Genomic DNA, 27,719 nt, shown 5'->3' on the forward strand with positions numbered 1-27,719 from the left:
AGCAGCACGAGCTCTGAGTCAAAAATAATGAAACACAGTTGACTGTGTGGGTGTCTGACCTTCATAAAGGTCCCTGAAGCCAGACCTGAGTCCACCTGATTAATCAGTCGTTCATGGATTTCCGTAGATGATTGGGTGCAGATTGATAGAATACACACACACACACACACACACTGGACCTTTCCGGATCCCCCCATTTGTAGAGGGGGGCCAAAACTTTGCTCAATAGACACATGAAAAACTAATCCTAATATACAGTGTAGGTTAATGAATATCAGATTAGATTAGAATAAATAACGACTAAGAATTTCATTTATCATCTATACCACTTTATCCTGTGTACTGGGGTCACTTGGGGGCCTGGAACCTATCCCAGGAAACTTTGGGCACGAGGCGGGGTACTCCCTGGACGAGGTGCCAATCCATCACACACACACTGACACATGCATTCACACACAATTTGGGAACCCAAATTAGCCTAATCTGCATGCCTTTGCACTGTCGGAGAAAACTGGAGAACCTGGAGGAAACCCAGCAAGCACGGGAAGAACATGCACACAGCCCTCGAGGCGAGAATCGAACCCGGAACCTGGAGGTGCAGGGTGACGGAGTTAGCCACTATGGCACTGTACCGACCTGCGAGATGTTCTTTCATAATTCATAGTTCACACACTCGTTTTTTCACAAACAACAGGCAATTTATTCTGTCCAATCCAACATCCTGCATATGTGTGTACGAGGAAACTAGAGAACCCGGAGGAAACCGCGCACCTGGAGAACAAGTGAGACTACATACATGGGATCGTATCACAGATTTGCAATTTCCTTTGAGTATCTATCTATCTATCTATCTATCTATCTATCTATCAGATCTGGATTGGTTTCATATCCACATCGCTTCCTGATTTTCATGTAAAATTTGCAGTTTGATTCCAATAAATATTGTTTACACGTGTTTTTGTGTTACTGAGTTTTAGATGAAGTTGACGGTAAATTCGGCTCGTCACACCGTCCAGCGTGTACACCACCCAGTGCCCCGAGTCCCCTGGGAGAGGCTCCAGGCGCTTCCTGTGAGCCTGTACAGCTCCTCACATTTACAGCTATACTTCCTATTATTTAGGTTTAAATTTAATACTTGGTCATCGGTGCCTGAAGTCTAAAACTTAAAAACTAGCCAAATGTTTCCAAGCAAAATCTGACCAGTTTAAGCAAAATAATTAAAATAATGTTTAAACCATGATTATGGCATTGGGGCCAAAGGGAAGTGACTCATAGAGAAATGAGGAAAAAACTGCGAGGAACTTGTTCATTATAGATTTATTCTCTGTTTCTGGTGCAATATGGGCTACAATTGTATAATAAAAGTCATATAATAATAAGCATAATAATGTTTTAAATGTAGTTTTGTTTTTTTCTAAACAAAAATCACGTACACACTTTATAAAAAATGCTGTATTGTATTTGTTATAAAAGAGCCACTTCTTTATAAATACAAAAATATACATGTGTAGGTCTGTGTTCCACTTGGTGTGATTGTGATCTCATGCCAGAAAAAAAATCACTCATTATTTTCCACACAGTATTTGCTGGACTGAACAATTTTCTTCTCTTCGTCAGTGTTGATGTATTGCATGGGTTCGTACTGACGCCGGTACAGCAAGCGCGTCACCAGCGTGATGATGAACATCTCCACGATCAGAAGCTGCTGATTTATCACTGGGAAATAAACAACCAGGAAACCATTTAAAATATTAAAATGTTTCTTACTCAACAACTTGATAGCTTAACTCTGTAAAATATTTGGAGTATGATGTATGAGCTAGACTTGTGATATCCCTGTTTATGCTCTACAGCTTTGAACCAATCATTCTTGGTATCCACAGCATTTTTATGCTAATTAAGACTATTAGTTCACAAATTCAAAATTTTTAGGGCGGGGCAATGCACAAAAAAAATAACAGAATGATGATGATGAAGATGATGATGATGATTACCCTGGATATGGTAACACAGGTTTTATACAGTATGAACAGGTTAAGGTGCTGTGAATGAACTTGGAGAGGATTTATTTATCTATATTTATTATCCTGGTGTTTGTAATAAAGGTAAAAGTAATCTTTCAGGCGTTTAAATTCTATGTAGGTTATAATATCAGAGGCGTGAGACTCACTGTAGCCGCGAGTGATAGAGCTGAACGGCGGGGAGCAGGCGATCGTCCCACACAGGGCCAGAATGTTAATGATGGCCGGCTGCAGCTGACTGAGAACCAGCACCAACTGAGGAACAACAGAAAGACATGAGCAATGTAATAAGGATTATAAAAATTATTACTACTAATAACAATAAAATTAAGCAAAAAATTACAGCACCTTGTTTTCTTAAATAACTGTTTTAATATTCTTTTTTGTGGCTTTATATCCAATATCATTCATTTGTTTTGTCTAATTTTCCGCCTCTAAACTTTTCATTTAATTTAAACGATAATATACCATATTTTGGGACTATACAGCTCAGCCAAAACACAATGCAGAACATTAAGCCCAGTATTGTGTAGGTTCCCCTTGTGCCTCCAAACCAGATCCAGCCCATGGGCATGTGGCTCCGCCTGGCCTCTGGGGGCGCTGTAGTGTATGCCACAGGATGTTGGCAGCTGATTTTTTTGGGTGCTGTGAGGTGTGGGGTGGAGCTTCTATAAATTAGACTTGTTTGTCTGGGGCATCCCATGGGACTTGATCAGACTGGAATCTGGGTAGTTTGGAGGCCGGGTCGGGGAGCCCATCCGCAGTGGTCTGTGGTGCGCTGGGTGTTCGGGTGCCTTTTATCATGGCCAGCATCAGAATGCTCGCGGGCTTGCGTTTGGTCCCTGCAGGCTTGGTGAGCCCTGTTTGCCCATTTATAGATACATACAGATCCTGTTGCCAGTTTATTGGGGTATAACTGATAATCAGTGTCATGGCTGATCGGTGTAGGTTTAGACTACTGTGTAATAAACCTTGTAAGTGCATATATTAGCATTTTACAATACTATATTAGCACTATGTTTCCCTACATTAACATTTTACTGTACTGTATAAGCATCAACACATCTATCATTTTACTCTCCATTACATAACATTGTTTCCTATTAGGATTGTTAGCAGTATACTCAACTGTACTCTATTGTCATTATACTGTTTTTTATAAGAATTATTACACTACCGTATAATATTATTCATTAATTATAAATATTCATTCATTTTGATTTATTATAGAATAAACAAGTTGGTTAGTTGTTTGACAGATCTGTCAAATAGTCACTTAACTGTTTTCAACAAATTAAAACCGAGCTCTTTGGTACATTAGTTTGTAGAAAATGCAATTCGAATTGTGAAATTTACAGTATATTTTATTTAAACTAATGTTAAATATATAGTGGGGCAAAAAAGTATTTATTCAGCCACCAACTGTGCAATTTCTCCCACTTAAAAAGATGAGCGAGGCCTGTCATTTTCATCATACAGTAGGTATACCTCAACGATGAGAGACAAAATAAGAAAAGAAATCCAGAAAATCACATTGTAGGATTTTTAAAGAATTGCAAATTGTGGTGGAAAATAATTATTTGGTCAATAACAAAATTCCATCTCAATACTTTGTTATATCCCCTTTGTTGGCAATGACGGAGGTCAAACGTTTTCTATAAGTCTTCACAAGGTTTTCACACACTGTTGCTGGTATTTTGGCCCGTTCCTCCATGTCCTTCGTTGCCCGGGCGGTGTGTTTGGGATCATTGTCATGCTGAAAGACCCAGCCACGTTTCATCTTCAATGCCCTTGCTGATGGAAGGAGGTTTTCACTCAAAAGCTCACGATACATGGCCTCAATCATTCTTTTCTTTACACAGATCAGTTGTCCTAGTCCCTTTGCAGTAAAACAGCCTCAGAGCATGATGTTTCCACCCCCATGCTTCACAGTAGGCATGGTGTTCTTTGGATGCAACTCAGCATTCTTTCCTCCAAAAAAGTTGAGTTTTTACCAAAAAGTTCTATTTTGGTTTCATCTGACCATATGACATTCTCCCAATCCTCTTCTGGATCATCCAAATGCTCTCTAACAAACTTCAGACGGGCCTGGACATGTACTGTCTTAAGCAGGGGGACACGTCTGGCACTGCAGGATTGGAGTCCCTGGCGGCGCAGTGTGTTACTAATGGTAGCCTTTGTTACTTTGGTCCCAGCTCTCTGCAGGTCATTCACTAGGTCCCCCGTGTGGTTCTGAGATTTTTGCTTACAGTTCTTGTGATCATTTTGACCCCCATGGGGTGAGATCTTGCATGGAGCCCCAAAAGGAGGGACTATCATTTTTCTTGTGTGTCTTCCATTTTCTAATAATTGCTCCCACAGTTGATTTCTTCACACCGAGCTGCTTCCCTAATGCAGATTCAGTCTTCCCAGCCTGGTGCAGGTCTACAGTTTAGTTTCTGGTGTCCTTTGACAGCTCTTTGGTCTCGGCCATAGTGGAGTTTGGAGTGTGACTGTTTGAGATTGTGGACAGGTGTCTTTAATACTGATAATGAGTTTAAACAGATGCTATTCTTATTTTGTCTCTCATAGTTGAGGTATACCTATGATTTAAATTACAGGCCTCTCTCATCTTTTTAAGTGGGAGAACTTGCAGAATTGGTGGATCCAGCTATAACAGGAATCAGCAGACAGAATGGTTTTGCATTCAAATGATGACAAATTAATGCTTAAAAAAGTGCAAAGATGTTTTGCTAAACAAGGAGGAAAAATACATACATAGCGCATGAATAATTAACATGTCTTGAGAAGAGTGTTGTGTTCACCTGATACATGGCGTATTTGGGAATGATTTTCAGGCTGCGTAAAGTGTTGCGCACGTGCATGAACATGATGGCGACGGGCCACAGGGCGATGATGGTGAAGACACCAATGCTGGGGTTAATCCAGATCGCAGCACCCGTGATTTTCATCTGCACAAATGCACGAACTCCAGTGTGATGATACAGTGCTGCAAATCATCTCATTTATATACATGAAATATCTCCATCCGGAGCTTCTAAAAGGAGTCTGTACTCACATCAGTGGGGTCATACTTCTTGTTGGTCCACAAGATGATGGACAAGATGGTAAACACCACCTTCAGCACAGCGAACTGGAAGGAGCCCAGTTTCAGCATGAACAGGGAGCGGCTGTGGCACAAACACACGACCAGCGAGAGTGTTATTTTACCGAACTGGTGTTGATGAGTTTTCTAGAAGAGCAGCTCTGACAGTAGTGCATGTTTATATTAAGGTGCTTATTTGTTTCCATAGCAACAACTCATCAGCTTATTGTAATAAACAGAATGATGTACTAGTGTAAGTACTGGTCATTGACAAAATGTTAAAGCTAATAATAATCTGCTGATCTTTAATGTAATCAGTGATATTATTATTATTATTATTATTATTATTATTTGAGGTTGAAGCCCACGTCCATGTCTGTGTGTCTCTCTGTACAGCAGAACTCTCTGTCTAACTTATTACTACAAAGAAATCCCATTCTGTAAGGTTGAGTATCTGACGCCTTGTTTACACTAAGTTGTCCTTCTTTGGTGCTCAGACAAATACACTCCCTGTTCGGTAATCGGAGAGTGAATCACAGATGAGAAATGGAAAAAGGAAAATCAAAGGATAAAGATGAAGTTTTGTCTTAAAACCACTCCAGCGTGTTAAAATTCACTTATACCACTTCAGCGCTGTTATTTCAGCCAAAGTAAAAATATGAACTAATCCCAGTCAAAATATTCACTTTATCTTTTCTAATTAATATCTATTGGTGCAGGTGTTTGTTTACATTGAGACAGTAGCGCATTAGTAGATTATTTTAAAGTAGATTATTAAATCCCACACATAACTGTTTATAACATCACTTTTACTCAATGATTAGATTTGAATTATGGTGCAGATTAAACTTCAGGCAAATAACGAAGGACTGGCAAAGTTTTATTAAATTCCATCCAAAATCTGGCTGGACAGACAAACAGACATCCAGACAGGAAATTGATTTTTGGTCCTCCAGTGTATGAAATGTAAAGATATAACTGAAAGTTCAAGTTCTGACCAAACAAAACCTTTCTTTTATTTTTATAGATCAGCACACTATGCCAAGTCGCTGGTGGCTCAGTGGTAGATGTTCCGCCAGCCATGCGGAAGGCCCGTGTTCGATTCCCACCCAGTACCCAAACCCCCCCAACCACTGGAGGCAGTGCCGGTCCCAAGCCTGGAAAAAAAATTTCGTCAAGAAGGGCATCCGGTGTAAAACCTGTGCCAAGTTGTGTGGACCGAATAATACGCTGTGGCGACCTCTTGCCGGGAGAAGCCGAAAGACCAACAAGCACAATATGCCAAGTGCAACAGCAAAACCTTTTTCCATTTATTTTGACAGTGTGTGGAGTATGGAGCTCTAAGCGACATGAAAGAAAGCAAAAACATCGAAGGAAAAAATATTTTTATAAAAAAAAAAGAATTATGTAAAAGGGGAAAAAAATTCCAGTCTGACTAAAAATACAAGGATCACTTTCATCGCTAGACAAAAGTTAACTAGAGAAGCAAAACAATCTTCTTAATGAACAATATTATTTATAAATAACTAAAAATATTATAACTAAAATATGTAAACGTTCAAGAATGATAATAAACATTAAAAATAAAAAACAATTGTACAGTGGCCGAGAAATGCAAAACAAAATAACAAAACCAAAAACAATAACAACACAGAAGACAAAATAACAAAAACAAAAACAATAACAACACAGAAAACAAAATAACAAAACCAAAAACAAAATACCAAATGAAACACAACGACAATTCAGTACTGCAGCCACACGGACATTTAGATGTATTTTCATTTTAAGGATTCATTTTCGTATTTTGGGATTATACAGCACTTTGGTCAACTAAGTTGTGTTAAATCCAATTAGAAGTCCCACCTTCGCTCGCTAAGTTTTTAACACTAGAAGCGCCGCGCCAGTGTCAGCTACTTTTAACCAATCCCTGAAGAGACAGAATCATAACGCAAAAGGCTGGATGCTAAAATTTTGCAATAGTTCGTTTGTATAATTTTACTAGAATATTAACTTCATTATTTATAAATTATTTAATTATACATAAATAATGTTTATACCGTCAAACAAATATTGTGCTAAACTACACAAAAAAATCTTGACGTTTTAAGTCTCGCATTTACAACCAATCACAGACAAGACAGAACCAATCACACACTTGAGCTGAATCGTAACACTTCTTATCCTCTCACAAAAGATTGCTAAAATTTCGCAATCAAACTTTTAAAAATTATTATTATTATTAAATTAATCTAAAAGAAATGAACAAAAACTAAAATAACTTTTTAAAAAAAGTTTTGTGTTTTTATACTGCCCCGGATACACTCCTACCCTTCTGTCCCAAAACATATAGACTATTTTTTTTCATCTACTGTATATATTTTGTGTACCCTATGCAAAAATGCTTCTAATTCATCACCTACAGCGCCACCTCCTGGACAAAATAAACTTCCAGGAATTAAAAAGCATTTCATTCTTTATAAACTAAAGAGTGTAATTATTTTTCTTGTAAACTTAAAAAAAAAAAAAGAAATATGACAAAATAAACCACTCAATAAATAAATCAATAAATAAATTTAGAATTACTTTGAGCTGCACATAAAATATATGAAAGATGCTGTAAATAAACACTTTTCGTCTTATTGTTGCTTTTCCAATAATGATGCTGTTTGTGGTAATCTAATTTCCACATCAATGTGATTATGACACCATGACATCACGGCGACATGTCCGTACAGATTTTCAGGTATTAGTAACGAGGTCACGTTTTATCGTTGTTTTTTTTTTTTTTTTCCTCTAAAAATCTTTCTCTGAAGGTGTAACGACCCCGAGGTCACTCAGGTAACCTGACTGATGCGCCACATCAGAGTTTAATGACCAGAAGGACATTGGACCAGAAGCAGGACAGCTAACCAAATATTCAAGCATGGTACTGTACTGTACAGGCAAAAGTATGTGCACCCGTGACATCACACCCATGTCCAGTCTTAAGGAAACGCTTGATGTTGGTGCATCACTGTGAGGATTTGTGTTTGCATTAGTAAATTATATTCAGGGTTGCACATACTTTTGGCTGTATAGTAAACATTGCTTTTGTGTGTGTGTGTGTTACCGTGTGATGGGGACTCGGGGCAGACAGGGGCAGCAGCAGCAGCATGGGCCGGTACTGATCCGAAACGTATTGTTAGACTCATGTTTAAGAAAAGCCTGGTCACCCCCGCACTCCTCGATCATCAGGATCAGAAACTTAAACACCACGATGGAGAAATACCTGCAGTGCGCGCACACACACACACACACACACACACACACACACGTTTAAGTATCTTGTTTAAGTTTTAATATTTAGGGAGGATTATTGGCACCCTTTTTATTAATCACATATAATAATCACTAAACTAATATATGAAATATATAACAAGAAGTTTTTATAATAATATTAAGAGAGCTTTTTTTCAACACAAGATAATTTAAAATATATAAGACAAAAAGAGTTACTGAGAAGTTTCTAAGCTTTAAAAAACTAGAATTTAAAATCAAAATTCAATAATGATTAGTTAATTATTTTTTTTTTATTAACTAATGTGTTTTTTATATATATAAATATGTATATAATTATTCAGTGTAATAATAAATTGTTAAAATATAATTATATTCAAAATGTATTTTTATTATTATTATTAAAAATAATAATATTTTTTTTATAAGTAAACATTTCTGTAGGATATTTTTTATAGTTTTATAGTTTTTCTTAACTAAAATTAAGAAAACTGAGAAAAGTGTTCCAGTTATAATGAGATCGATCTGTAGCTTTAAAATAAATTTTTTTCATTTTATTTTATTGAAAAGTATTGTAAGTGATTTAAGTACTAGACAGCAACATGCTTTATTTGTTTGCTTGTTTCTAAAACTAGTGCAAATCATGTGTTAGTGAATCGCTAAGAAAAATATTTAAACATTATTTTTCCTAAAGCAAAAAACATCATCTGTCCGTTTTTGCTCTCACACTCACGTGGCTGAGGTCATGTCTGTGAACATGGTGGCTCTCGGGATCCACATTCCCAAGCATGACATCGTCCCGATAACCTGCGCCGAAAAAGATCAGACACGCACCATTTTCAGGTAAACTTTACATTCTCTCATTCAGAGTAGATGAGATGAGTTTTTAAAGAAAACCCTCGCTCACCGGTGCGGCTCCATTCACCCAGATGATGGCGCTCTTCTTGTTGGAGGAAACTTTCCTGTAGATGTAGATGGACTCCTCGATGAACAGCAGCACGGACACTGAGGCCATGAAGGTGAGAGTGGCGTAAAGGATGATCCCGAAAAGGTCGAGTTCTGTTAGGGAGAAAAACACAAAAATACACAGACATCATGAACAATTGTTAAAGACTCTCTCGGAGTGTGGAGTGTAAACGTAACAGCTCTGGGAAACAACACAAGGATAGATGTGTAGCCCAAAAAAAAACAAAAAAAAAAACACACCTTCATGTTAGTGTCTATTTTTCTCTCCCTCTCTGATGTTGTAGCATGGAAATGACGTAACTCTAAGGTTTGATTTCAGATGTTTGCAGCATCAATGACAGACCTGCGTGGTGCTCTAAAAGAAATCCTCGCTGTCTCCAGACACACGTCTAAATCATGAAGGGGTTTTAATTTCAGATTTGAGTGAACCTGGGATGGTGAACTTTTAATACAGACGAGGGCTTCCTGCACCGGACTGGCGAGCCAGCCAGGAGTACAGAGACTCACGAGGGAGCTCATCCTCATAGGGAAGCACAATCCGGAGGTAGTGGAACCGCATCTTCTCATACCTCAAAGACATCTGCCTGATGACCATTCAGCATTTTGAAATCCTCTTTTAAGATCCCTAAATCAGCTTCTCTTTTAAGCCAAGATTAACATGATATAAAGACTTGTGCAAGGAGTTTCCTCAGGCATTAAGAGTCAAGTCGGGCCAGATGCCACAGGTTACAGACAGGACATGTTTAATCACATTCAATTTTTATACTAAATATAACAGCGAGAACGATCATGTCTTTCATGGCATCATGGGTAAAGTCCAAGATGAGCACTGCTAACAATTATGCAGGGTTGACAGAGCATAAGAAGGCTATGTTGAGAAATCAGATAAGCAAATCATTTTTACCATAAATAAAAAAAAAGTCATAATAGGGAGAATTCTGATTCTGATTTGTGCTTTTTCAAATATTATCATGCATATTTATAAAAATAACATTAATAATTCATAAACTTTAACAAAACAATCTACAATCGGTAATGATTTCTCATTAACTAGAAATCCATAAACGTTGAAAGTCATAACTATACAACAAAAAGTATGTGCGCCCCGAACAATTACACCCACATTGTGTTACATTTCATTTCAGATTTATTCTCCTGTGTTTGCCGTTATAGTGCAGTGCACTCCACTCTTCTCTTATGTTCTCTTCTGTGAGGATACAAGTTCATTCACACGGTCTACAGGAACATTACCGAACTCGGGCTGATGCCGAGATGTCAAAGGGGCTCCATTTCATTCCCAATTCCTCCCAAAGGTAATCAATCATTGGGATCAAGTTCAGGGCTCGGTCTAAAACACCCCAATACACTCTTAACACAACAGGGAAGGGAGCTATAGGGAGCTTTAGAGAGCTTCAGGGAGCTTTAGAGAGCTGGCTTTGTGGATCTTAAAGGAATATCGTCATGCTGGATAAGGGTGTTGGTTCTATTGAAGGGAAACTGCACTGAAAAAAATATAACACTGGCTCAACTTAAAAAAATTGAAGTAATCTGTCACACGTAATTTTTTAGCATTGATGTAAAGTAAATAAACCTTTACATGTAACTTAAAAATTTTAAGTTCATGTAAACTAATTTCTGAAGGTATATCAAACTAAAATTTTTAAGTTGTTCTAAATTAAAATAAATTAGTTGGCTATATTACTTAATCTAAATATTCTGCTAAATCTAACCTGAAATTATAAACTTGATATAAACCACTTTTTGAATGTTTGAGAACTTTTTTAAGTTGCATCAAATAAAGATTTAAGGCATTCATAATTTAAATATATATAAAAAAAGATACTTTGGATCAACTTAAAAAAAATTGCAGTTGTAGAGAAGTTACATTTATAAATGAAGACAATGAACAAACAAGTTCTCCTCCAAAAACATTTATTACCATCCTTGAAACCATACCATGTTGTACTATTAAATTATTTCTCCAATAAAAGACAGAAAACAAAAATAAAATCAGTAAAACAATGCATTTTTAATAACTTAAGCTTAAAAACTGTATAATCCTATTTGCTAACCATGTTAAAATCTGACAATTGTTTGACAAATAGTGTGACCAAAATTTAATATTTTAATGTCAATATAGAACACGTTCCCTAAATATTTTCTGCCGGGCCACAAATGTGTGTTTGAGCTCACCAGGATAGCTCAAGTTTAACGCATAGATAAGGCCAAACATGGAACATTCATGTGCGACTGACTTTCTGTGGTGGCTGAAGACAGTCCTCTTCCTCCCTGAGGGCAAACAGGGCCATCGTGCACCTCTCAAGTTCAGCCTGAGCTTCACCTTTCTGAACAACCTAATAAAAGAAAGCACATTTGTTAGACAAGTTGCTCTATTTGGCAAAACAGTGTCTGATGTATGAATGTAAAAATCACTTAATGCTCCCTATGAGTGCAAAAAAACACCTAGGATTATGGTGCATCAAGTTAAATTTAATTATGTCAATGAATAGGCCAAAACAACAAACATACATATACACACACATTATATATTACATTATATTGCCAAAAGTATTGGCTTTTCTGCCTTCACATGCATATGAACTTGAGTAACATCCACTTCTTAATCCATAGGGTTTGATATGATGTTGGACATTTGCAGCTGTAACAGCTTCAGCTCTTCTGTAAAGTCTTTTCACAAGTTCAAGGAGCATGTATGTAACTAATGTTAATACATACTATGATTAAAAAAAAATAATAATAATGCCCCGGGGTAAAGGTTGTGCTGCAGCTGATAATTCCACTGACCTCGTAACATTTTTCAATCCTAAGGTTGAAATACTTCATGAACAAATGCTTACCAGTGTTTAAACAGTTGGTCCACATCTTCCACTAAATACACCATAAGACATTTCAGGAGATACTCTTTTCATACATTCACCTCCAGGCTCTAGGCATGTAATAACAAACATAGTATTATGTTAGGCTTTTAAAGCGTAATAAAATGAACATGGCAAACGTTGAAACCTGTATTCAGACAGCATTCACTAACGCGTGAACAAGTTAAACTAAAATGTTTTATTCTGCTAGTTTTGTTTTAATTTAGTGCGTCACAGCCAACTTGATTTGAATGCCCTGCTCAGCTCCTGTGACTTCCATTCACAATATTACATTTAACACCAAGCTAATTTCTGTTATTTTTGAGTGAGTACATACCAGATCAAAAACTTGAAGATGAAGATTCTATCTCTGGTCTTCTCTCAATGAGTTTGTAGTGTTGCTTGTCCAAGGAAACCAGCAATCTTGCTTGAAGTGCAGCAGTTGTAATTCTCAGAAGCTCATTATTGATCTTAAAAAAAAAAAAAGGAAAAACAAAAATTGGACTGGCTCAAGTTCTTAGCAAATCTTAATTACAGTATGTATAGAAAGAATCACCCCCCCCCCCCCACACACACACACCTTTAAAATAACTGCATTCTGTTGCCTTGTAAGTGCTCACTACTGATAATACAATAAACCAATAAACATAATTCAGTTTTGCAGGATAACTAAAATTATTCTCTGATATTATCAGATAATTCAACTACTAATTTTCAGTGGTCTGTCATTTCGAGATAGTTTATTTTAGGATATTTAGATTTAGACTGACATTTAATAAATTCACGGCAATTCTATTGTATTATTTCCATTTTAAAAGTTATCCACATAGGGTTTTTATTTGTGGATTCTGGGACTTATCAATGTCTGCAGTATGGGTAAAATAATGCCCTTTCAGAAAAGCTAACACATCTTTAAACACAAAAGTGAATAAAGATTTCATGTTTACTTTTAAACTTCATAGTAATGGCTAACCTCAGCTTGTTGGTCTAAGTGACCACTAGCTCGAAGTGGGACAGTGCTCTGCCCATTAATCCATGATACTAATACCAAGCAAATTGGAATATATATACACACATACATACACTATTTTTGTGTTTTATTTTACATTTTATTTAATTTACATGGTTAATTTAATCGGTCCGACTTGTGGACTTTTGTACTTTTACTTGTAGTAACGTTAAATCAACGTGTAAAATTGCTGCCAGTATTAGGGATTATATACTGATAACGTTAAAAACGTGTGATAAAGTGTAACCAGTATGTCAGGAACATGTGCTAATGCCCCGTTTCATACAGGGGAATATAGTTTCAGCGATATTACATTACTTACACGTTAGCAAGTCCAGAAGGTTTTAATCATAACTATAAGTACAGTACAAACATCACTCACTCCAAACTGGCCGTTCTATGTTTAGGTCACTTTCCTATTATTTTTTACATCGTTAACCAACGGTAGTTAAATATAATTAATTTCATTTTATTCGGCACAGTCGACTTAGTGTAGAAACTCCGGTGTTTTTGAAAATAACCGCGTTAGTTTGCTAATGCTAAGTAATAGTGTATAGGTGTTTTTAGCCAGCAAACACGGACGCAAAATTTAATCTACAAAGTAGTTGTTCCTGACATAAATCAATCGTTTGCTCACGGAAGAGATACATTTAACATAGAAATGACATGAGTTTGCTTTCTTACCTGTTATTTTCTTTGAAAAACGATGGCCGCCAGCAGAACGGGATTCAGTCCTCGATAATACTACGTCATGAGGTCACGTGACATGGCGAACTTTTGGTTTAAAGTAGAAATTGTCCTTTGAATGAACTAAATAAATTTAGGTTTAACCAGGAGCTGAAATGTTTGCTTTTAAGCAACGTAAAAATATCAGTTTCGTATGGGAAATTTATTTTTTCCCATCAGATCAATGTAGAAAACTTACTTTGTATCAATGACACAGCAGTTTACTTTTTTCAGTGTGTTATGTCACACTGTACAGAGACACTACAAGTATGTGCTCCAAACTTTAGATTGTATAATGTATTTAATGAGATAAAAGACTAAAGAACTTTAAACAGATCATCTGGATTAAAAGGGAAAAAAAAATCTTGGTTTTGTATTTTATAAATGTTAGGTAAAAGTGTGGTGTTAATATTTGTGAGAAGGAAACAGTTAGTCATGTACAATTAATGCTTCCACATTAAGGCTACTACTACCCATCAGTCGGGAGGGCCGAAGACTATCACGTGTTTCTTCAGAACCATGTGACGCCAGCTGACCGCATCTTTTCGAACTGCTCGCTCACGCACCGTTGAGGGCGGAGGACCACACTCGGAGGACAGCGCTATCTGCCCCTTGCGCAGGCAGAGCTCCCTAAATGGCTGTAGAGCCGTGAGTAATGTGGGAGCACGAAGTGCCTCTCATCCCTCCCCTCTAAGAGAGCTCGGCCAATCAGCTCTCTCTAGACCTCCGGCTGCGAAAGATTACAGCATCACCCGGGAATCGGACTCCCGATCTCCGTATGATAGGGCGCGGACTTTACCACTGTGTCACTCGGGGATAAATAAAATGAATGAACAAGTTAATGGACACAGACAGTAAATAGTTAAATAGATAGATAGACAGATTATTTCTAAAGAAATCTTTCGTTTTTCCATTCTGTCTTTCTGAGCTTAGCTGGTTTTCTGCCTGTCCAAATAAAAAACAAAAAGACACAAAGATTGGCTTATCACCAAAACACGATTACTAACAGAGGTCCACACATTCTATTACACTAAAGAAGCTTGTAGTGCAGTAAAGGTTTCCTCTCCACCTCCTGGAGCTCAAGAAGCTCTCTCACGCTTATATGGAAAAGATAAAAGAAGGAAAAAACAAGCACCGTTTACAGGCAAAATCTGAAGGTTTAATCAGACCATGGATCAGATCATCAGACTTCCTGGGCCACCTGCTTTTACTTGTCCTTCTTTTCACTTTTTTCACTTTTTTTTTTTTGCATAGATTATAATACACACACATAAATACTCCCCCCACTGCATTTCTTGAATTAAATGATATAGAATAAATTACAGAAATTGGAACAAATGTTTTACTGAGACAGGCTGCAAAGTGTCTAAAGATACAATTCATAAACTGTATGTTTTTATGTAACAGCCTTGGCAGCGACCTCATGTCCCCTCTCGTCTGTTCCAACCACTCAGCCTTCAGCATCAGCAGTAACTAATCACCGGCCTGATCATCTGTCATCGTCTGCATGTGTTTTCCACTGGTTCAGGCCTTAAGTTAGATGTTTTTTTATGCTTGAGAGACTCATAGGTCACTGTGTGGTTTAACAAAAACAATCTCTCTGGCATTCTCTTTACAATTATCCAGTTAAGGGTTGCAGGAAGCCTTAAGTACGACCTAGGGGACTTGGGGAGAACATGCACACTCCACACACAGAAGCAGGGTTTGAACCCTTAAACTAACTACTATGCCACTGCAACACCACAAAAACACATTCTTCTGAAAGTGCTCAGGTACTTTCCTGAGGTTTTAGATACTTTCCTCTGAAACTGCTTCTTCTTCTTTAATAGCAATAATCTACATAAATAAGTGCAAAAAGTAAGGCTTAATGCATTTAAAAAAAATATTTAAGAACTGGTGTTCCTGATGACATCAATGACAATTCAGAGAAAAATTACAACTATTTACCCTCAGGGGCCGCCACATGAGATTTTTTCCTGCATAGCTCATACACACTTTCACATAGGGACATGAAACTCGGTACACATTTAGAGCTCATTGAGCTCATGTCCTGGGCTCAACTCAACAGGAGGCCGGCTATTTTGGGTCGTTCGCAAAAAACCCACCTGATGGATTTTGATCTACTCCTCCTAGGGAATTGATACAATCGCCACCAAACTTGCCACACATGCGAACACATGCACGCATGCACACAAATACACACAGACATACACACATTACAAATGTTAACACTCTCACACTCAACACACACACTAATGCATTCAACAAATATTTAGGGCCTAAACTGACATCAGCCCTATATAGTGTCTGAAATGTGCAAGTCGTGTGGTGCACCCGGGCGGCGAGGGCTTTTTGTAGGTCTTAACACGCTGTAATAACACACAGGTTGTGCGGTTCCCCAGGGTGGCGATGGCACAGGGTGCTTCGACCCGTCATTGTTGTTTGCAACTGTATTTCTTTATTTATTACTTCATTGCATGTATATTTTCTTTTACCCTCTTTGCTCTTGGAGCAGTCTCTGGCACAAGATTATCTGGAATTAATAAAGATTTATCTTATGTTAATGATTTTAGTGTTTTTTTATAGGACGAGATGTATGTTAATGTGCATCTGATTTATTTCATGAGGGGGAAAAAATCTCTAGATGAAAAACATATGGTTTCCGCTTTGATGGATGATCAAAGTCACAAGGCATTTCTTTGGAATTCAGGCTTTAAAAAACAACAACAACACAATTAATTGATATGGAACATTAAAGTAAACAAAAAAAAACAAATCATGATGAAAGTGTACACTACACTACATTTTCTGAACATAAGCTCACAGAGCTGACAAACACCACTGGAATGAGACCTGATTAGGGTTATTGTACAGGATTACAAGTAATGTTAATTTAAATGATTTTGACATCAGCAAAACTATAAGTGACAGCACTTTCCATCAGTTTTGTAGAATGACCCAGATGATCTTTATTTTATTTGTTTGTTTGTTTGTTTGTTTTGCTCTCTCTCTTTCTCTTTTCAATATTCAATTCGATTCAAAGATTAAAAGAACTTTATTAACCCCAGAGGGAAATTGCTTTGTCTTGGTATTACAGTTGTATTGATTAATTTAATAATAATAATAATAATAATAATAATTAAAATTTTTTTTCAAGAAATAGAATTAAAAGAAAAATACAATAAATAGAAGAAAAAATAGAATTAAATATAGCACACAGTTACAAATTGCACAAAAATATATATTTGTTTACTGATATTGCACACATGTAGTGATAATCAGATATTGCACTTGGACTTATCTCGCGCTCTTTCCCTTCTCGTCTTCTCTCTCTTTTTCTTTCATGCATAATTTTTTTTCCGGGTAAAATGAAAGCAGACTTACGGGAGATCACCTCGATGGCCAGTGGCGGCTCGCGCGTGCAGTTCGGGTTGATCCCGCTCATGCTGCTCCGCGATACCGTTACTTTTTCCCGCGCAGATCCGGACGGAGCTCAGAGCTCAGCGCGTGCCTCCCGAAACAGAGCCGCACTGACACCCGAGAGGGACTTTCATTCGGTCCAAAATCCACTAAAGATCAACAACCCCCCCGAACACACACACACACATACACACAGAGCCCCGCCCCTTCACTCACCCTAACTAACCACCCCGAGGAGAATCGAACCCATACACACCCCGAATCCTGCGACTCTCTCCAGAACTGTGTGTGTGTGTGTGTGTGTGTGGGACTCGAGAATGCTGGAAGCTGAAATATTTCAGCCCTCTCCCGCAATCAATCCTACATCCCATGAAGCGTCTCCATGGAGACTGAGAGAGGTTGGGGCAGAAGAAAGGCTTCTGCAGTCATGTGGTGTCAGCTGGGCAAGTTTCCCACCCTGTTCCCCCAGTCAGGGGACTGTTTCATCCTCTGAGCATGAATAAACCTCAACAAGAGTGAAGCAAAGTTACAAAAAAGGGACAACCTCTACCTCTGAAAATGACCTTTTTTTGGCCAAAATGTAAAACAAGAGCAGTTAAAATAACTCAACACGACTAACAACACGAGTCGTCGGTCTTTCGGCTGCGCCCATCGAAGGGCATCGCATTACAATTCGGCACAGGTTCGACGTCGGATGTGCTTTCTGATGCAGCCCTCCTGTTTTATTCGGGGTTGGAACCGGCACTGCGTCCGGTGACTGGGAATCAACTGCTGAGCCATCAAAGCCCAAATCATGTAACTTTTCCAAATTTAACACAAATGTCTCCTTTTAATGATCACTGCAGTTCAGTTATATTCATTCAACCTCCTGAATAAAATCAAGCGGTGTCACGATGGCATTGTGGTTAGCACTGTCACCTTGCACCTCCAGGGTGTGGGTTCGATTCCAGCCTAAAGGTCTCTGTGCATGTTCTCACCGTGTTGGTGGGTTTCCTCTGGGTACTCTGGTTTCCTCCCACAGTCCGAAGACATGCCTAGTAGGCTAATTGGCGTTTCTAAATTGCCGTACAGGATGTACCTGGGATAGGTGACCCTGTGGCATCATATATAATTAGGGCTAATAGCAAGTACTAAGTACTGAAGATGTTTCTCATCGTGGGGTTGAATAATGTTGATACTGTTGTAGTCATTAAAAGTAGCATTTAGTGTTGAATTTAGAGAAATCCCTTGTTATATTAGTTGTGAATTTTATTTTCACTTTAACTTGTTTCACTGATTTATTACAAACAGCTGCATGTTAGTTATTTTAGCCAAAAATAAAAAAATCTCGATGGGGGTTTAATCCTTTTGAGAGCAGCTCTATGTTGTATGATTGCAACAATGTAAAATAGAATAAAGTGCATGCTCTCTAAATGACGTATCCATCCATCCATCCATCCATCCATCTATGGAACCTCTGTAGTCCTACTAGGAACTGTGGATGCCAATTGGGACTATTGCATTTATTCCCATCCATGTGGAAAGGAAACCGGAAAATCCAAAGGAAGCCCACCAAGCACGGGAAGATTATACAAACACACAGACCTGACAAGGGATTAGAACACGACCCTGGAGGTGCAGGTACACAGTAACTCTGTGTGATAAAAACACATTATTTATATTCTATACTGATGTCCTCAGAGTTGTTTCCAGCCAAACAAATTATTTTTTCTACTTTGAAAATGAAAATGCTTTAGTGGTAACAGTACAGTGGATTTCCCTAGAGATCCCTAGAGTTTTAGTAGTTAAATCTGTTTGGATTTCTCGTTTCCAATAACTATAAACTCAAGCTGATGAGACTCACAAAACTTCAGCTTTCCTGCTAAAAATCTTACACTCACACATACGGAAATCCAGCCAAACCCCAGGTTTGTGCCAGACGGGGATTCTGCTTGACTAATCCTTTACTTGAAATGATCAGGATGTTTAAGGAGTAATTTTAAGTGATTTAATTTTTTTTTTTTTTGCAAGGCGCTAAAAACCACAACATTTAAGTCTGAGATGTTTTATGTTTTTGTTCAATTTTCCTTCACCAGATCACACGAGACAAACTTCATGCAGCTACACGTTGGGGATGAAACTCAATTCATTTATCACTCCTCATAGATATGATCACTCTTCTCATAACTAACGCTTTCAACCAGCTTAATATAACCAGATCATTTGATTTATACACTTATTCTTATGAAATATTTTATTACATGTGATAAAAAAATATTAATACATTAATTAATCAATGTAGAAAATGAACGTAACTTTATTCTTTCATGAGTTATTTACAAGTTTCTGACCACTTATAAAGCAGTTATTAACAATTTACATACTAATGACACGCGAGGAGCGAATAGAAATTGTGTGTTGATGTCTGGTGAACGCAGTAACCGGGTCACTGCAGCAGATTTCAATGCAACACACCCTACGAGACCACCCATCTCCCATGCTACAGTTAGCAAACTGCTAATAACTGCTTTATAAGTGGTCAGAAACTTGTAAATAACTCATTAAAAATAAAAAATAAAAAAAAAGTTGGATCCAAAATGGTCGACTTCAAAATGGCCACCATGGTCACCACTCATCTTGAAAAGTTTCCCCCTCACATATACTAATGTGCCACAAACAGGAAGTTAATATCACCAACCATTCCCATTTTATTAAGGTCTATCCATATAAATGGCCCACCCTGAATAATTTTTTTAAATGTACATCCATAATTTTAGGTTAACCTTTATTTTAAACAAATGAAAAACATGTAAAGTGCAGGAGTGGACTCGACACCAGAGCAGTAAGTGTTAAAATACACTCGGATCAAGGTCAGTGAAGGATTTACTGAAGCAGAACTTCAGGTACTTTACTACATTGACCTAAAAAAACAAGGGGAGGAAGATGGCAGTAAGAGAGAGAGAGAGTGTGTGTGTGTGTGTGTGTGTTTGACATTCCTCGCTTCTGATGTGTAAGAAGAGTTCAGTGTCCTGAGAGTCAGTGAGATGAACAGTTGACCAAGTTCAGGGTCTTGCACACACACACACACACACACACACACACACACACACACACACACACACACACACACACACAGGCACCTTTATTTTTAGTCATGTCACATAATAAGCACGTATTTCATTTACAAAATATTAAGATTTAAACTAATCAGACGAAAAAAAATAGACACAGGATCAACATTTTACAGAATTCCCAATATTTCCTGTAAATCCTGAAACTTATCTGGCAAGAAAAAAAAATCAGGAGGTATAAATATCATAAGCTACTCTGCATGCCAGAGAGTTTTCCTTATAAATAAAGCACGATCAGGTGACAAAAAGGAGTTTAAAGATGTAGAAAATGAACATAACTTTATTCTTTCATGAGTTATTTACAAGTTTCTGACCACTTATAAAGCAGTTATTAGCAGTTTACATACTAATGACACGCGAGGAGCGAATAGAAATTTATTTATGAGTTGTTGCTTGTGGGCGTGGCCTGTGTGTGCTGCCCCTTGTTTCCTCCCCAGCTACACACCGATCAGCCATAACATTAACACATCAACACTGATTATCAGTTAAAACTGGTGAACAGGTCACAAGCACCCGAGTCTCACCCACGCAAAGTCCAGCCCGTCTGGTCCGATCCCACAGAAAAGCCAATAGTGGGCGTGATAGAAAAGCACCAGAGCTCAAGACCACCTACCCGGCCTTTACACTGGTCAGATCCCAATCCGATCAAGCCCCAAGGGACGACCAGGCAAACAAGTCTGATCCATGAAGGATCAGACCCCCCCCCCCCCACCCCCCACCTACAGCACCAAAATGATCCACTGCTGACATCCTGGTGCCAGACATCACCGCACACACACACACACACACACACACACACACACACACACACAGAGGTTTTGTTGAGTCATGCCCTAAGGAGGCAGAATTGCCCCGAAGGCACACGGGTTGCTGATCAGTGTTGAAAAACTGTAAACCGAAAGTTCATTCCTAAATAAATCCCTTATCAGAGCACAAGTGTGTACATGGTGTTGTCTCAAGCGGCGTCACAGTGGCGTTGTGGTTAGCAGTGTCACCTCACACCTCCAAGGCCCGGGTCCGATTCCAGCCTCAGGGTCTGTGTGCATGGAGTTTGCATGTTCTCCCTGGGCTTGGTGGGTTTCCTCTGGGTACTCCGGTTTCCTCCCACAGTCCAGAAACACGCAGAGTAACCTAATCACATCATATATAATTGGGGCTTAGAGCTAAAGGGAGTTAAAGTTGTTACCAGCCAAACAAATGTTTAATTTTTTTTTATTTTGCTTTAGTGATAACAGTACAATAGATTTAGCCTTTGAACAATGACAGCGATGCAGCAGAGCTTTGGGAATTAAATCTGTCTGGATTTCTCGTTTCCAATAACTATAGACTATTCACAAAACTTCAGCTTTCATGCTAATCATCCTGAGAGAAATCGTCAGTGTCGGTGACTTACACAAACAGAAACACACTTAAACCCCGGGACGTGGATTCTGCTTGACTGATCCTTTACGGAATACTTGGAATGATCAGGACGTCTAAAGAAGTGATTCTCAAAGTGAAAGTTATTTTTGCAAGGCGCTGAAAACCATGACGATTCAGTCTGAGATGTTTTTATTAAATTTTCCTTCACTGAATCACAAGAGACAGATTTTATGCAGCTGCACGTTGGGATGAAACTCAATTTGTTTATTTATTACTCCTAATAGACATGATGTTCACTCCTCTCATATATCTAACGCTTTTAGTCCGCTTAATATGACCAGATCATCAGATTTATACACTTATTATTATGAAAAATTTTATTACAGGTGATAAAAAAATTAATACATTGTTTTATTAATTAATTTAAAGAATTAACCCAAAATTAATTCGGAAGAATTAAATCAAAACACCAATGTGGTGTACAAAAAAAACTCAAATGGTTTAATAACTATATATATATATATATATATATACATTTTATATATTAAAAAAGTTTAATATTAACTGAAATCTAACAAATTTTGTGTTATGAATGAATTTCCCCCCATTAAAACTATTAGTGAAACGCAAACGGTAAGTTTAGTAAAATCTCACACAATGTTTAATTGCTTTTTCAAAATTAATAAAACACCTAAAAATATAATTTATAATAATTAATAAAAATACACCATAAATACACCTTTATGTAAAACAAACCAAAAATATAGTTGCAAGCAACGACGAGCGGGCCCAAGCACCCTATACTGTACAACTTGCACACTCAACACAATATGACGTAATAGTGCTGATGTTTTACATTTACATTTAGGCATTTGGCAGACGCTCTTATCCAGAGCGACTTACATTTTTTTATTCAATTCAATTCAATTCAATTTTATTTGTATAGCGCTTTTAGCAATTTTCATTGCCGCAAAGCAGCTTTACATAGTCAAAAGAATTATTTAAGTTTGTATGAAATGTGAATTTGTATGAATCAAAATGGTCAGTTTGTCCCTGGTGAGCAAGCCGAGGGCGACAGTGGCAAGGAAAAACTCCCTGAGATGGTAATAGGAAGAAACCTTGAGAGGAACCAGACTCAACAGGGAACCCATCCTCATTTGGGTGAAACAGAAAGCAGTAAATGATCTGCATTTATACAGTGTGTAGGGTGGGAGGCAGTTCAGCTATAATAGCTGATGTTAATTGATGTTAATATGGAGTCCAGGTAGTTATTGAAGACCCAGGTAGACTTGTAAGAAGTTCCAGTCATGAACTATCGAACTGTCAAGTCCCCAGAGAAACAGTTGCCAACACCAGTCAAGGCCAGAACCATTTTCTAGGTAGAGAGAATCATCCCCAGACACCAGACGCATCCCAGAGAGACACACGGGGCATCCATGTGACGAGATCTTCAGCCAGAAGCGGGGCACCAGGATGGGTCAGACAGGTCCGGAGGGCAGAGGGAGTCTGGATCACTGGCAGCTCAGGAACGACATGTGTAGCTCAACAGAGAGAGAGAAAAAGAGTGAAAGGGGGGGACAGGAGGAGAGAGGAAAAAGAAAGAGGGGGGGAAAGAGAAGAAGAGGAGAGATAACAGTTAGGTATGGTCACAGTCACACAATGTATAATGTGAATGTATATTAACTGTAGAGTGCAAGCAGAGACTCCGGCAGGACTAACTATGACAGCATAACTAAAAGGGAGAGCCAGAAGGAAACACAAACATGAGAGGGAACTGAGATGTAAAGCAACCAATCACCTCACCGTCAACAAACCTGAGTGATCAATGAGAGTGAGGAAGACAGCATCCAAACATACCAGTTCACCATAATACTCTACGTCCATGAGTCCCCCAGATCTGCTCCTTTACCTATGGCAAATCTATTTATAAAAATGCTTGGCTAAATAAATAGGTTTTTAGCCTGGACTTAAACACTGAGACTGTGTCTGAGTCCCGAACACTATTTGGAAGACTATTCCATAACTTTGGGGCTTTGTAAGAAAAAGCTCTGCCCCTAGCTGTATTTTTCATAATACGCGGTACTGACAAGCAGCCTGCATCCTTTGATCGAAGTAGGCGTGGCGGATCGTAAGACACTAGCAGTTCGCTCAGGTACTGCGGCGCGAGACCATTTAATGCTTTATATGTCAAGAGTAGTATTTTAAAATCGATGCGAAATTTCACAGTGAGCCAATGGAGTAAAGATAAGATAGGGGTGATGTGCTCATATCTTCTGGTTCTAGTGAGGACTCTCGCTGCTGCATTCTGGACTAGCTGAAGCTTATTTATGCATCTAGCTGAACAATCAGACAGTAAGGCATTACAATAGTCCAACCTAGAGGTGATAAAAGCATCAACTAGTTTTTCTGCGTCGTTTAGCGACAATAAATTTCTTATTCTGGCAATATTTCTGAGGTGAAAGAATGCTATCCTGGTAATATTATCTACATGTGCTTCAAATGAAAGGCTGGAATCAATAATCACACCAAGGTCTTTCACTGTTGCATTTGATGGAACAGAAAGGCCATCTAAAGTTACGGTGTGATCTAAAATTTTACTCCTAGCTGTATGCGGTCCTATGACTAGAACTTCTGTCTTATCCGGATTTAGCAGAAGGAAGTTAATTAGCATCCAATTTCTTATGTCCTGCACACATTGCTCAATTTTAGTAAGCTGTTTTTTCTCATCAGGTTTTGCTGAGACATATAACTGTGTATCGTCAGCATAACAATGAAAACTAATACCATGCTTACGGATTATGTTGCCCAGAGGAAGCATGTAAAGGGAAAAAAGCAGTGGACCTAAAACTGAACCCTGCGGAACGCCAAACTCCACTAGAGAACATGCAGAATAATCACCATTTAAGTCTACATACTGATAACGATGGGTCAGATAGGATCTGAGCCAGGAGAGGGCTGTACCCTTAATTCCCACTACATTTTCTAATCTGTGAAGAAGAATAGCGTGATCAACGGTGTCAAAAGCTGCACTGAGGTCAAGTAATACATTTTATCTCATTACACATCTGAGCAGATGAGGGTTAAGGGCCGCGCTCAAGGGCCCAACAGTGGCAACTTGGTGGTTGTGGGGTTTGAACCTGGGATCTTCCGAACCGTAGTCCAATGCACTCAATAAATATTTGTCATGTCAGTTGTGTGTGTGTCTGTGCACGTGTGTGTGTAGAATAGGAGGAATTCTATATCAAGACCTCCAAAAAGGCAAAAAGAGTCTGTGTGTTAACATTTGTGATGTGTGTTTTAGTGTGTGTGCATGATCCATGAGTGTTTGTGTGTGTGTTAACATTTGTGACGTGTACGTGTTTACTGTAGAATAGGCTGCAGATGCTAGAAAAAAAGCATCACACTATGATGAACGTGATGTCACTCGATATGATTTCCCACAGAAAGATATCGATCACTATTCAGCATATTTTTAAGGCATCGTCACGGCTGATCCGTTTGAGATATCAAAAATCCCTCTACAATTTAGCATCTTGGATGTCTTTAGATCACATCGGCCCAGTCTGGTGACGATGTATAAATTCCCTAGAAGGAGTAGATCAAAATCCATCGGTACGCTTTTGTGAAGCTCTAAATGTGTACCGATTTTCGTGTATCTACGTAAAAGTGTGTATGAGCTATGCAGCAAAATCTCTTGTGGGCGCCCCTTGCCCCGCCCGGGGCCCAGACTCTCAGGCATCCTAACAGCAGCAGATTCCAACCTCTCTGCTCGAAAAAAAACAAAAAAAAAACTATAGGGCCCTTCACACCCTATAATAACACAGGAAGTGCTGGAGAGGATTCGACACGGTGCAGTACGTGTTAATGCAGATGTATCAAAGGTCAGTATGATTTACTGAGGCAGAACTTCAGGTACTTTACTACAGTACATTGACCTAAAAAAAAAAAAAAAAAAAAAAAAGGAGGAAGACAGCAGTAGGAATTTGTGTGTGTTTGACATTCCTCACTTCTGATGTGTAAGAAGAGTTCAGTGTCCCGAGAGTTAGTGAGATGAACAGTTGACCAAGTTCAGGGTCTCGGTGGATGTGTGATCACACACACACACACACACACACATTCTAGAAAAGCACGTTTATTTTTAGTCATGTCACATAGTAAGCAAGTATTTTATTCACAAAATATTAAGATTCAAATTAATCAGATGAGAAAAATAAACACAAAATTGAAAAACAATCAGCAGGGTATAAATACTTTAAGCTACTTTAGCTTTAAAGTGTTTTTCCATTTTCTCTTTAAAATTTTTTGTTAAAAATTAAATAAATAAAAAAATGGTCCAAGGTAAGAGTACACAAAGCTCACAGAGTTGAGAATTCAGTATGGCTTCTAAAGGTGGAAAAGAAAGAAAACATTTTTTAAACAAAAAAAAAAAACCCAAAAAGATCAGTGCTGTGATGTAGAAAAAAAAAGAAAAAAAACTGAGCAATGACCTGGTTTGAACATTTTTAGCTTCAGGGCAACTTTACGGCAGCGTTTAGGGAAAATAAAAAAGATCAGGTCACAAAAAGGTGTTTAAAGCTTTTAATCTGGGGAATTAAAAAATAAATAAATAAATAAACACTACACGGCTCCATCATACAGCCTCACATAACGACTCTTTAGGTTCGGATTCATAGAAAAATACACACGTTTAGTGTTTCTGAACTAGATCAGGTGTGTGACATGAAGTTGCAGTCACTGTGTGGTCTGAGATACACAAGTGTGTGTGTGTGTTAGAAAACAATGATCTCTCTCTTTCTCTCTAAGTGTGTGTGGAATCATGCATGTCCAGACTACGGCGACATCAAGTCTGATCCAGGGAGGCCCCGCCCCTCAGCATTGGATTCGCTGCCAACTTCCTGGTGCCAACACACACACTCACACCCACCCAGAGGTCTTGTCGAGTCATGCCCCGAGAAGTCAGAACTGCCCGGGGGAACGAGGGGAAACGACAGAATGCGGTGTGTTGGAACGTTCTGGCTGATTCTCTTTAAAAAACTGTAAAACTTCAACCCAAACTAAATAGCACGATTAATCAGAGTTAAAATGCATTATGTGATTTACCTGCTGCTCGCTTGACTCTGCATCAGCTTCCTCCTCCTCAGATCAGATTAGACTAGACAACAAGCTAACTGAGGCACAAACGGTCTCTCTACGCGTTTGTACAGCAGGAAATTAGTACAGGACGGTTCTAAGCTTTAGTGTGAAAAGAAAAGTCGCGCCACAGGACCGGGTCTTTGGGGATGGAAATCGGGCCAATCGATTAGATTTGTCGCGTCGTAGCTCGTTTGCATAGAATCGAGGAAGCTTTTGCACGCGCATGTAGAAAGCAAACACACACACACAAACACTGCGGCGTGCTAATGTAAACGCATGGTTCTGTTAACGACCACCTTATTTGTTTCTCTGGGTGGATACGAGCCAGTGATACTCATCACACACACACACACACACACACACCTTCTAAAACACAGTTGCACTTTGGATACTAAAGAACCCTGTAATAATTAATATTCAATCCGACCGGATGGCGAGAAAATAAATAAACATGCCGAGCACCAGCAGAGGAATACCAGACAGCACGGACACGGAGGACGAGAAGACGTCTGATAAACAGAGGACGGAAAAACTAAACCAAAAGACGATTCGGTGCTTCAGCGTGAGCGCACAGAGGGAACATCCCGCCATGAATACTCGCAGCTCCGAAATTCAGCCCTTTATTTGGCAAAAGAAACAACACAGCAGCCTTAAACGACCAGGGGTCGGGTCTTAAACCCGGCGAGCCTGGTGTGTACAGATGAGTGCAAAAGTTAGCATCCCCTTCAATTT

At 38.6% G+C, this 27,719-nt stretch overlaps 1 protein-coding gene across 1 annotated transcript; it reads right to left on the reverse strand.

The window, feature by feature from the left end:
* Positions 1-1,302: 1,302 nt before the first annotated feature.
* slc51a (solute carrier family 51 subunit alpha) lies at positions 1,303-17,676 on the reverse strand. Its single transcript, XM_053487370.1, has 8 exons — positions 17,347-17,676; positions 9,293-9,444; positions 9,119-9,192; positions 8,219-8,377; positions 5,080-5,191; positions 4,826-4,972; positions 2,171-2,276; positions 1,303-1,716 (listed from the first exon to the last, which is right to left on the reverse strand). Exons 1-8 carry the CDS (start codon positions 17,405-17,407, stop codon positions 1,559-1,561), a joined length of 969 nt encoding a protein of 322 aa, XP_053343345.1. The 5' UTR covers positions 17,408-17,676; the 3' UTR covers positions 1,303-1,558.
* Between the last annotated feature and the right edge of the window lie 10,043 nt (positions 17,677-27,719).

Source organism: Clarias gariepinus, chromosome 26 (genome assembly GCF_024256425.1).
Source record: "Clarias gariepinus isolate MV-2021 ecotype Netherlands chromosome 26, CGAR_prim_01v2, whole genome shotgun sequence".
NCBI classification, from domain to species: domain Eukaryota; kingdom Metazoa; phylum Chordata; class Actinopteri; order Siluriformes; family Clariidae; genus Clarias; species Clarias gariepinus.